The sequence below is a fragment of the Rhamphochromis sp. 'chilingali' genome (assembly GCF_963969265.1).
Source record: "Rhamphochromis sp. 'chilingali' genome assembly, chromosome: 14".
NCBI classification, from domain to species: domain Eukaryota; kingdom Metazoa; phylum Chordata; class Actinopteri; order Cichliformes; family Cichlidae; genus Rhamphochromis; species Rhamphochromis sp. 'chilingali'.
Window position 1 is genome coordinate 1,589,414 of NC_137941.1, and position 12,423 is coordinate 1,601,836.

At 44.8% G+C, this 12,423-nt stretch overlaps 1 protein-coding gene across 4 annotated transcripts in view; it reads right to left on the reverse strand.

Moving 5' to 3' along the window:
- Positions 1-12,423, reverse strand: part of lrp1bb (low density lipoprotein receptor-related protein 1Bb) — a 276,774-nt gene that overhangs the window by 78,888 nt on the left and 185,463 nt on the right. For all 4 annotated transcript variants that reach the window (XM_080902756.1, XM_080902757.1, XM_080902755.1 and 1 more), the window contains 2 exons: positions 10,080-10,269; positions 5,809-6,013 (listed from right to left, as the gene is read on the reverse strand). In XM_080902756.1, the coding sequence (XP_080758882.1) occupies positions 5,809-6,013; positions 10,080-10,269 (395 nt within the window). The remainder of the gene's footprint in view (positions 1-5,808; positions 6,014-10,079; positions 10,270-12,423) is intronic.

The following is a 12,423-nucleotide window of genomic DNA, read 5'->3' on the forward strand; positions in this document are numbered from 1 at the left end:
GCTGCGTGACAGTCGGGGAGGCGTGCGCTCATTCATGGCACTGAATGGCAGCGTGCAGCTGGACTGCACTGTACCAACCTGCAGTAGTGCAGCGGTGTCAGTGACTCTCTTTTATAAAGCACTGTGTGAGTTACAGGGATTTGAAATGATGCCAGAATGAAATTTGATTAAAACAGTTGCTCATTTTTTGGACAACGATAAAAATATTATAATGAAAAATGAAATTAAGGGAGAGGCTCCATAAACAAGCACACGGTGCTCCACACAATGACACAGAGGCACTACTCACTGTAAATGTAGAGTACAGTGAAAAAACTCATTTCTTTATGTTTTACACAGAAGTTTTTGTCCTTTTTAAAGTAATCGTGACAAAAAGCTTCATGAACGTCTTTCAGACTTTGCCTCTGGCTGCTGCTTCACTCGCTCTTCGCTCCTCGGACCGTTTTCCGCTAGCGGTAAGCGGAAAGGAGGTGGGCTTGCTGTTTTAGTTAACAACCGGTGGTGTAACCCTGCCAACATAACAATCAAAGAAAGGATTTGTTGCCCGGACACTGAACTGTGTGCTGTTGGACTCAGGCCGTATTATTTACCCAGGGAATTCTCTCACGTCATCTTGGTGGCTGTTTATGTTCCCCCCTCTGCTAACCCCACAGCTGCATGTGACACTATCCACTCTGCCATAGCTCGGCTACAGACTCAGCACCCGAGTGCCTTTATTGTGATCTCGGGTGACTTCAACCATGTATCACTGGACAATACACTACCAACATTCAAACAATATGTGGACTGTCCCACCAGGGGAGAGAAAACTTTAGACTTACTGTATGCTAACGTCAAGGATGCATACAGCTCCTCCTCCCTCCCCCCACTTGGTAGGTCAGATCATAACCTGATTCACCTCACCCCCCGCTATGTGCCAATTGTGAGGAGGGAACCTGTGACCACCAGGACTGTCAGGAGGTGGTCAGAGGAGGCCTTAGCAGAACTACAGGGCTGTTTCGAGGTGACCGACTGGGAAACACTCTGTGAGCCTCACGCCGAGGACATCAATGGGCTTACTGAGTGTATCACAGACTACATAACTTTCTGCACCGACTCCATTGTTCCAGCTCAGACTGTTCATTGTTACCCAAATAACAAGCCGTGGGTGACTAAGGACATCAAAGCCCTCCTCAACAACAAGAAGAGGGCTTTCAGAGGGGGCAACAAAGAGGAGGTGAGGAAGGTCCAGGTGTTACTAAAGGACAAGATCAGAGAGGCTAAGGACAATTACAGGAGGAAGCTGGAGTGGAAACTCCAGCAGAACAGCATGAGAGAGGTGTGGAGGGGCATGAAGACCATCACTGGATTCAGGCCAACCAACAGCAGGGGAGCTGAGGGAGGTGAGAATAGAGCCGACGAGTTGAATCTGTTTTTCAATAGATTCGACACCACAGTGTCTGCTCCCACCCCCACAACCTCACCTGCAGTCAGCCTGGAATCCAGAGCCACACCACTGTGCCAGCCTCTCTCTTCACATGTTGCCTCCTGTGAGAGTCCTGACACCCCTCCCCCACCCATCACCTTCACTCAATACCAGGTTGAGATGCAAATGAGGAGACTTCACTCAGGCAAGTCTGCTGGACCAGACGGAGTGAGTCCCCTTGTCCTCAAGGCCTGTGCCCCCCAGCTGTGTGGAGTCTTTCATAAACTGTTTATGCTGAGTCTGAGTCTGCAGAGGGTCCCGGTGATGTGGAAGACATCATGCCTCGTCCCTGTACCAAAGACGCCTCGTCCCAGTGGCCCCCAGGATTACAGGCCCGTGGCACTGACCTCCCACATCATGAAGACCCTGGAAAGGCTCATCCTGGACCAGCTGCGACCCATAGTAAGACCACATCTGGATCCCCTTCAGTTCGCTTATCAGCCTCGTCTCGGAACTGAGGACGCCATCATCTACCTGCTCAATCGTGTCTACACCCATCTGGACCAGCCGGCGAGCACTGTGAGGGTCATGTTTTTTGACTTTTCCAGTGCTTTCAACACCATCAGGCCGACCCTCCTGGGTGATAAGTTAGCAGCGATGCAGGTGGATGCTTCTCTGGTGTCCTGGATTGTTGATTACCTGACAGGAAGACCACAATATGTACGTCTCCCACAGTGTGTGTCTGACAAGGTGATCAGCAACACAGGGGCACCACAGGGGACTGTCCTCTCCCCCTTCCTCTTCACCCTCTACACCACAGACTTCAGCCACTGCACAGAGACCTGCCATCTTCAGAAGTTTTCTGATGACTCTGCGGTGGTTGGATGCATCAGCAGGGATGATGAGACAGAGTACCGGGCTGTGGTCGACTCCTTTGTCACGTGGTGTGGGCAGAATCATCTGCAGCTCAACGTGGCAAAGACCAAGGAACTGATCGTGGACTTCAGGAAGACCAGGAAACACTTGACCCCTGTTTCAATCCAGGGGGTCAGTGTTGACATTGTGGAGGACTATAAATACCTTGGAGTACACATTGACAATAAACTGGACTGGGCTAAAAACACCACAGCACTTTACAGGAAGGGCCAGAGTCGTCTCTATTTTTTGAGGCGACTGAGGTCCTTCAACATCTGCCAGAAAATGCTGAGGATTTTCTATGAGTCTGTGGTGGCCAGTGCGATCCTCTATGCTGTTGCATGCTGGGGGAGCAGGCTGAGGGTCGCAGATGCCAACAGACTTAATAAACTGATCCGTAAGGCCAGCAATGTTGTGGGGATGGAGCTGGACTCCCTCAAGGTGGTGTCGGAGAGGCGGATGCTGTCCAAGATAAAGACAATGTTGGATAACACCTCCCACCCACTCCATGACATGTTGGTCAGTCACAGGAGCTCGTTCAGTGAGAGACTGAGATTACCCATGATGCACCACTGAACGACACAGGAAATCATTCCTGCCTGTGGCTCCCTGTACAACGCATCCACTTAACACACTGTTTGCTGCTACAACTACACATGTTTCTTTTCCAACTATTTATTTATGAGTGACTTATGTATGTATGTATGTATATATATGTATATATTGTACTATTCTTAGTTAGTGTATTGTCTGTCTTGTCTTAATGTTGGTTTAAAATGGAGCACTGTAACAAAAAATAATTTCCCCCAGGGATCAATAAAGTATTCTGATTTCAGAGGAAAGCTTTTCTTTTTCGTGTTAAGCCTTAAAACGGCCCCTTGAACCTTTCAAGTGTAAAAACAGCATAAAAGCAGTCAACTAAATGAATGAACCAGTGTCATGTCCACACAGTTTCTCAAAAAAACAACTATGTATTACACATTACGCCTTCATCTTCTAAAAAGTAATGCAGCATTTACATAATTACTTGTTGTACCCAATTATCAGTTAATTCTGTAAACCTGTGGCTACAGTCCCGTACACTCTATCATAATGAAGACGCATCTTTCTTTGCGGTTTTATGTATGATCGCAAAACTGACAGCAAGATCAGCCCAAAGACTCGCCACAGTGCTTCTACTTGAGAAACACGGCGTCCACGGTAAGTCTGACCACTCATCAGGCTCTGGCTGCTGGGCTCGGTTCAGCAGGCACTCACTACAATCTCAGTTCCTCACCAGCTCTGTGTCATTATTATTATTATTATTATTATTATTAGCATGCTGTCTGTGCAGACGCTTCTGTCCTGGATGCAGTTTGCATCACGCTCTTCTACTTTGGTGCAAAGCCAACAATTAGAGCCTATTTGATGTTTTTTTTACCTATCTACACTGATCAGAAATGATCATCTTTGAAATTTGGCTGGGTTATGCCAAATGACACAAGAGTCTGTGGCAGATTATACAGAGACAAACAGAACGAGGGGTGGGTGATGGATGGCACAGTGCTGTATGTAAATGACACGTCTCATGAGAAACAAAGGTTTTGCGTGCTTTACACAGCTACTGAACCTTTACTTACTCTTTGAACCTGATCTCAGCCCTGACTAGGGATGGGTATCGTTTAGGTTTTATCCGATACCGGTGCCAAACCGGTACTTTTGAAACGGTGCCGGTGCTTAACCCTTTAAGACCTACCATAGAACCAAGTCCACCAGAGCTTATATTATATTTTTACATGTTGTGGAGCCATTTTTGGGAGCATTTCAAGTTGCTATACATCAATACAACCATCATAGCCCAGATTTTAATAATATGTATTCATTAAGTGCATAGTAATTACATAAATTGCAAAAAAGTGCAATAAACTACAAAAAAATTGAAAATCGTTTTTGCTTTTTTAACATATATTTGTAGTTAGAGAAATTTAAGAGGCTTATCCCTCAAAACTGTAAATACAAAAAAGTTGCACAAAATAGTTTCCCACCACAGGAAATTTATTTTGAGTGTCTTCATAGTTTTATTTTTGAAATACACCAATTTTTATACACTGCAGGAAAAACGAAAATAAATATTATACTGCAAATTTGCAAAAAAGCAGCATGTGCATCAAAATAAACTATTTCCAGCAGTGCAATATGAGTCCTCAGCATCCCAGAAACGACACAGAAAGTCACAAAGTCAAAGATAACTTTTAAAAAGACGAGTATAGGCCCTGAGGCCCTGATAGTAAAAAAGACTACATTTCCGCGAAATGACGTCACTTCCGGTTTCGGGCAGGTAATGGCGGAAATGCAAAAGTTCACGCTGACGTCTATTCCAACGTAGGAAGTGTTATGAACAGCTGATCGGATCGGTAAAGCGTGTTTCTGGAATATTATGTTTTTGTTCCTGCAAGCGCTTTTTATGCAGTTTTTGCAAAGCTTTATGTGGAAGGAAACCGTGACCGAGGACAAGCTGATGGCATCAGATGTAAGTACAACTCCTCCGGTTTCATATGCAAAACAAAATATTTGCGCTAGCTTACGTGGTTGCAGTGCTACTGGGATTTAAAAATAGTTACGCAAAACAGAGCGTGCCCGCTCCGATCGGCTGTAAAGGGTTAAAGAGTGCTCAAACCGGTTCTTAAAGAATGGAGAACACAGACTTTGTCCAAAAACCTCTCATGTTTAACTGTTTTCCACTTTTTCTTTGGTCATTTTAGCCTTTTTGGCCAGGGTGAAGGGAGTATTTGCCATCAAACAAGAAGACAGCCTCATGTAGCTATGATGATGTTTGCTAGTTCACCTTACATGCATTAATGTAATAACGTGGTTAGTGTACTCAACGTAAATTACACACGAACAACATTAAGCTCCTCACGCAGAGAAGAACGGCTGCTGCTGCATCATCATCCTCATCATTTCTGCTACACTGGCAGGGCTAGGGGCCAGGACTCTCCTCTTCGGGTTTTTGGGGGATGTTGCTAACTCCGGTCCGATAACAGGCACCACACCCGCAGTAGATGTGCTCGGTGTGAGGTCTCGCAGCAAGCTATCAAATACGGCGCATTTCTCGGCTTTTAAAAAAAACGCTATGCGTCGCCAGGTGTTTCATCGGATTCTTGGTGTTACCTCCTTTGACAGTATCACAGTATCAGCTTAAAGCACTTGTTGCTGCTGAGTTTGCATCTTTTGCTGTGAAGTACAGCCAGACTTTGACCGCTTCACCTTGGGCGTTTTTAATCTGTAGCTCTGCTCTAAAAGAACGTACGTACCTGGCCCCGCCTACTATCCTCGGAAACGTAAAATGATTGGCTAGAATCTAAAGTGTATCACAGCTCAGGAAAAAAAAAGCACCGAAATGTGCGCTGCTTTTCAGTCTGGTTACTACCGTTTATGACAGATCGGATACCGGTGCCCATCCCTAGCCCTGACCATTTGAGTTTGTTGCTCAGTGGGATCGTACTCACGTATCTGCTGGATCCATCATAGTCGCATCGTTCAATCTTGCCAAGGGTGCCATCTGAGAAGTAGAGCTTCTCTGCTTTGTGGTCAATGGTCAGTCCATTGGGCGTTAAGATGTCAGAGCTGATGACGATCCTTATGTTTTTGCCAGTTAAGGTGGATCTCATGATGCTTGGCCTCTGCTCATTCCAGTTGGTCCAAAACATCAGGCTGAAAGATATGAAACACAAAACCAAACGAAGCTTTTTAACATCAGCAAGCAAACCTCAGTGTTCTCTTCCACAATTAAAAACAGTGGAGTAATTTCATCAGGGACTTCCTCCCTCTCCAAAAGATCCACTACCTCTCACACTCATTTAAAAATTCACACCACCTCAGCAAGAACGCAAAACAAATGTGTCACCTGAAGCTTCAGACGGGCTTAGAAATAACAGCTTTTTATAGAAGGTGGTGTAGAAGACTGTGCTGCAGAGGATCTGATGCCGTGCACAGACACGTGTACAGGACAAACCCTCTTTAGTAAATAGCTGGAGGTTTATGCAGTCGTGTCAGTCAATGATCAGCATCACTCCACAGCTGACAAATCCTCATCAGCTTCTCCTTTTTGCCCTGAAGAGCGCAGCTCTGTTTCAATTAGATAAACTGGATTAGCATCAGAAATTCTAAGATAAAGGTCATTTATTCATGCTCTGTGATAATTAACAGTTATTTACAGGGAAGTAAATCAAAATAAATTACATATTGGTCTTTATAGGATTAGCTGTATGAGCCATGCAGCAAAGTCACAACCAGATAAAATGCTTTCAAATAGGAGAACGCGGTTTGCAAAGTCTGGCTTCTCTCTTCTCGCTGTAATGAAGTCATGGAAGTCCTCTCCAGTGCGATAATAAAGATTCAGGTCAGAAGTCACAACCAGGGGCTACTAATTAATCATCAGTGTTTGAATTCTAATTATCAGACAGTGATTCTAGAGTGGGATGGATACGGTGCCAAACTGCCAACCAAGGATAGTCTGAGGTCAAGAAATTAATTTAGTTAGTATAAAGGAGAGAGAGCTGTGCTCACTCTGTGCAGCTGTGCAGCTTTTATATGCATGAAATACAGGTTTTAAACACAACTTACAACAGAGGAGGAATAATCACACGTTACTTTTTGGAAACAGAAGATGCACCTGAATCTTTTCAAAAGCTAAGAGTTAAATAGATGAGATTTCAGTGCTGCTGCACTATGCACAAAACAACTGAAGGCTAACCCTGCTCGACGGAACGATCCGGAAGATCTGCTGCTGCAGAAACACCAGCATTCAGAGAGTTTCACCATCAGGAGGGAAAACAAGAGGAGCACCGACAACTACAGCAGCGTCAAGTAGTACTACAGTAGTACTACAGTAGTACCACAGCAGTACCACAGCAGTACCACAGCAGTACTACAGCAGTACCACAGTAGTACTACAGTAGTACCACAGCAGTACCACAGCAGTACCACAGCAGTACCACAGTAGTACTACAGCAGTACCACAGTAGTACTACAGTAGTACCACAGCAGTACCACAGCAGTACTACAGCAGTACCACAGCAGTACTACAGCAGTACTACAGCAGTACCACAGCAGTACCACAGTAGTACCACAGTAGTACTACAGCAGTACCACAGTAGTACTACAGTAGTACCACAGCAGTACTACAGTAGTACCACAGTAGTACCACAGCAGTACCACAGTAGTACCACAGTAGTACCACAGCAGTACCACAGCAGTACCACAGCAGCGTCAAGTAGTACCACAGTAGTCTCTCTCTTCCCCCCCCTTCTCACCGTCTCTTCTCCCCTTTGGTTTTCTTTCTTTCTCTCATTCATTCCCCCTGTCCTATTTATTAAAAAAAAAAAAAAAAAAATGACAAAGGATGAACTGAAGCTCTGCCATCACGTAATGTCGCATACTGCTGTTTCTGATGTCATTTAAAAGGAAAAAAAAAAAAAAAAAAAAAAAAAAAAAGTAGTACCACAGTAGTACCACAGCAGTACTACAGTAGTACCACAGCAGTACCACAGCAGTACCACAGTAGTACTACAGCAGTACCACAGTAGTACTACAGCAGTACCACAGTAGTACCACAGTAGTACCACAGTAGTACCACAGCAGAGCAGAGGCAGCACATCAGTGTTGTAGTGCAAAGATCCAGGAAGCGACCGTTTGTGTGACCGCAGGTCTTCATGGCGAGCAGCAGCAGGCGCACACTGTGGATTTCAGACTCTGTTTTCGGCACATCTTGGCACCATGTCAAGAGTCACCTCCATGCATAGATTTATAGACAAGAACGGGGGTCATAAAATGTGTCCTACAACTAATAGGATGGCAGTATATGGATTTTAAAACAGCAGTAATATGATCTAGTTAAAACTGGCAACAGCCTTCTGAATCAAGTGTAATTTATTTACAGACTTTCTGGAGAAACCTGAGCGCGATGCATTATAGTTGTCAGCTGTACTTCTAATGAAAATGTGTAACAGGCAGCGCTGGCATGATGGAGCAATGCATGACTGTACTAACTCACTAACCACATAACAGTTACGATTCTGTCATGACTTGCATTACAAAGGCTCTTCAATTATGATGATCGATGGATTGAAGAAAATCATCAATAATTCTTTTCCTTGAACAGTAATCAGCTGACTTCAGCTCGTGGACGTGGAAAAAGGTTCAGGTGTACTGTGATGTGGAAAAGTATCCCCCCTTCCTGATGTCTTCGTTTCCTTTGTTTGTTTTTCGTATTTGTCACACTCACACACTTGTTTCAGATCATCAACACATTATGTCGTAATCTGCTGAGAAACAAGTCGCTGGTATCTATCAGTCTGGACAAGGTTACAGAGGCTTTGTGTCTCCACTGAGCCACAGTGAGAGTCTTTATCCACACATGGAGAGAACCTGGAACAGTGCTGAAGCTTCCCGGGAGCAGCCGGCCTACCAAAATGACTCCAAGAGTCCATCAACGACTCATCCAGGAGGTCACAGAAGAACCCAGAACAGAGACCTGCAGGCCTCAGAGTTCAGGGTTCAATGATAACAAAGAGCAGAAATGACATCTAGCTGCCAAGAGCGAAACAACCAGTTATAATGTTTATTGGGTCATTACTTTTTCACATAGGCAGGTTTAATCAGCTTTTTTAAATTAATCAATGAAATTATTTATCAATAGAAAATCATATTTTTTAAACCATTATGTAAAAACTCCATTTTGTATTTACTGTTATTTTTGTCTAATATTACAATTTGTTCGCTGATCTAAAACACTGCAGCAAACAGGAAGCCAACAGGAAGCCAACAGGAAGCAAACAGGAGGCCAAGAGGAGGCCAACAGGAAACGAAAAGGAAGTAAACAGGAAGCCAACAGGAAGCAAACAGGAAGCCAACAGGAAACGAAAAGGAAGTAAACAAGAAGCCAACAGGAAGCAAACAGGAAGCCAACAGGAAACGAAAAGTAAGCAAACAGGAAGCCAACAGGAGGCAAACAGGAAGCCAACAGGAGGCAAACAGGAAGCAAACAGGAAGCCAACAGGAAGCAAACGTGAAGCCAACAGGAAACGAAAAGGAAGTAAACAGGAAGCCAACAGGAAGCCAACAGGAAGCAAACAGGAGGCAAACAGGAAGCCAAGAGGAGGCCAACAGGAAGCAAACAGGAAGCGAAAAGGAAGCAAACAGGAAGTCAACAGGAAGCAAACAGGAAGCCAACAGGAAGGGGCATGTACTTCTGAGCAGTGAGTTTATTGCACAAAAGGGCAAAACTCTGCAGAAACAGCTGCCCACTGCTCCTAATTCAACATCAGGCCTTTACAACCACCTGTAAAGATGAGTGATGTTGAAACAGAGCGCAGGCCGAGCACAGCCAGTGCTCACTGCCTGAGTCACAGCTCACAGTATTACACATAACACGTAACATAAGTAAGAGGTTATGTGTAACGCATAACTAGATGGTTGAGGTGCTGCACTGCAATAATTAAACTAGAACCGCTCACCCCCATTAAATACTCATGACTGGTTTATGTTGTTATATACGCTCTTGAACCATGAAATAGAACTGGGAGCGTGATAATGTGACTGGAATGCAGCGCGTGGCATGACAAGAGCAAAACTGTCCTTGAGAACAATCACCTTTGTGGTGATCAAACTTGGAGCACCTCAAATACCAAGCAGATAATATTCTGAGCTAAAGTCCCACATGTAAGTAACAGATGCATGAGCCAATGGTGAAAAGTGCATTATGGGAATGACGACTGACCTTTGACACTCATCCAGGGCCAGGACGTGTGGGTGGTCCTCCTCTGAAAGCGTCACCACAGCTTGCCTACTGATGGCGCCGGCTTGACTCTGGTCCACAGTTTGTCTGGTGATGGTGGATGTAGTGGAGCTGGTCCAGTACAGAGTGTCCCAACCTTTGTGGTAAGCCAGACCTTCCACTGAACCCACATCTGAAACAAGAGAAACATCAGACCACGGAGCAACAAAGTGACCTGAATGAGAGTCGGCGTTACGAGTCTGCCTTTTTATTCTAGCGAATAACTGAGTCACATGGGAAAAATAATCGTAGTAGAGCAAGAGCGCCCATCTAAAACATCACATAGAGTAAAACGAAAGAAATAATCACTTTGGAGCTGGCATTCATTACGTTTATTGTTCATTTATTTATCTGTAAATGCAGATTCCAGCTATATGCCGCTGTCATCTCGGGCTCCAAACCTCAGAGTTGTCTGTTGTGTATAAATGTGTGAAAGTACTGACTTTGCTTGTAACAGATGGCAGGCTCCAATTGTGTTAGAATTGGGATCGTGTTTCTTTTCTGATTGACAGGGAAATAACTTCATGCCTCACTACACTGGACAGACAGCTATTTGTTGATGCTAAAGTCACTCAGGAACCGAATGTGTTTTCATGGCAAACCAATTTCCAAAACACAGAATATGAAAAGACCTTTGCAGTCTCTCTTGTTATTGCATGAATATGACTGACAGAGATGGAACCTTTTTGAACATGGACGTTATTTGGAGTTGTGGTTGCTCGTTTTCCTTTTGTTTGCTTTGTTCATTTGTCTCTTTTAATTCTATTTTTTTTTTTTATACTTTTTCAACATGTTCAAAATAAAGATTCAATCAATCAAAAAAAAAAACCTCCAGAGAGACGTGATTTTCAGCAGAGAATCTGGTCATATTCATGTTTGATTACTCACTGCAGTTTTCTTTTTCTACCCTTCGATTTATCGACTGAATATGACTTTCAGCGTTTCTCAATATCACTATTGTGGAGAAGTAAGGTCACAATAACTGCATTGTTGATCTAAGTTATGAAAGTGATGAGAAAGATTTTAAAAACAAACAACAGCAAAAGCACCAGCAGAAAATATCCACCCATGTGTCCATGAGCCCACTTCTCGTCAGTATATCCTGGATCCTCAACACTTGACACAGACCATATTATGGTGTGCAACATCCAAGGCACTAATGCTAGAGTGGTCAGTTTCCCTGGTAAGTCCCATACACATACCAAACACCAGCTATTGTTCTAAAGATCCAACCGTCAGGACTCAGGCTTCAGATCAGGCAAAGGTGCCCCGGAGACTGTCCAACACATAGCAGCAGGAAGTAAGGCTAGCTGGGACCGCGTACACATAGAGGCTGGGATAGTGCACACCAGCGGTCCCCAACCCCCCGGGCCACGGCCTGGTACCGGTCCATGACTCGTCTGGTACCGGGCTGTGAGAGTCGAGGCTCAGGTGTGAAGTTTATGGTTTTCAGGGTTTTTATCGTTAACTCGGTTTCCTGTGATGTAGTTGTTCGTCTTATTTTGAAAGAAATATTTCTGCGTTACCATAGCGACCCGAGAGGAGGATGTTAGTCTCAATGTTGTTGGTGCATTTCTGGAGGACGCTGCTAATAAAGTTACACAACTACTCAGTGAATTCACGTTTATTATTATATTTACAAAATCCCACAGTTTGTGTCTCGGTCCTATCATTTTATTTTGTTGTATTTATCCGCCACACCTTAAAGGCCGGTCCGTGAAACTATTGTCTGACATTAAACCGGTCCGTGGCACATAAGGGGGGGGGGGGGAGCGCTGCTGTACAGAAACATCTGTGCCACATATGGACTATGTGTCTCTGATGTTCCCAAGTCCCGATAGGAGACGCCACCAAAGGTGGTCGAGAACAACAGTCCAAAGTCCCGGGGGGGCTTCAAGTTTCAGACAGATAAGCAGCTCATTGTCAGCCAACCAGGCATAGTGGCAGCTGACAAGGAGCAGAAGACTGTAGTTAATATAGACGTGCAAATCCCAGCAACATCAGAGAGAAAATAAAGGAGTACCAGGGACTGAAGGAACAGCTGGAGCAGATGTGCAAAGTCCAACGTGGGACCAATGGTGACAGGAGCATTAGGAGCGACCGAGTTGGGAGTTCGTCTTGTAATCGGAAGGTTGCCAGTTCGAGCCCCAGCTCGGACAGTCTCGGTCGTTGTGTCCTTGGGCAAGACACTTCACCTGCCGCCTACTGGTGTTGGCCAGAGGGGCCGATGGCGCGATATGGCAGCCTCGCCTCTGTCAGTCTGCCCCAGGGCAGCTGTGGCTACAAC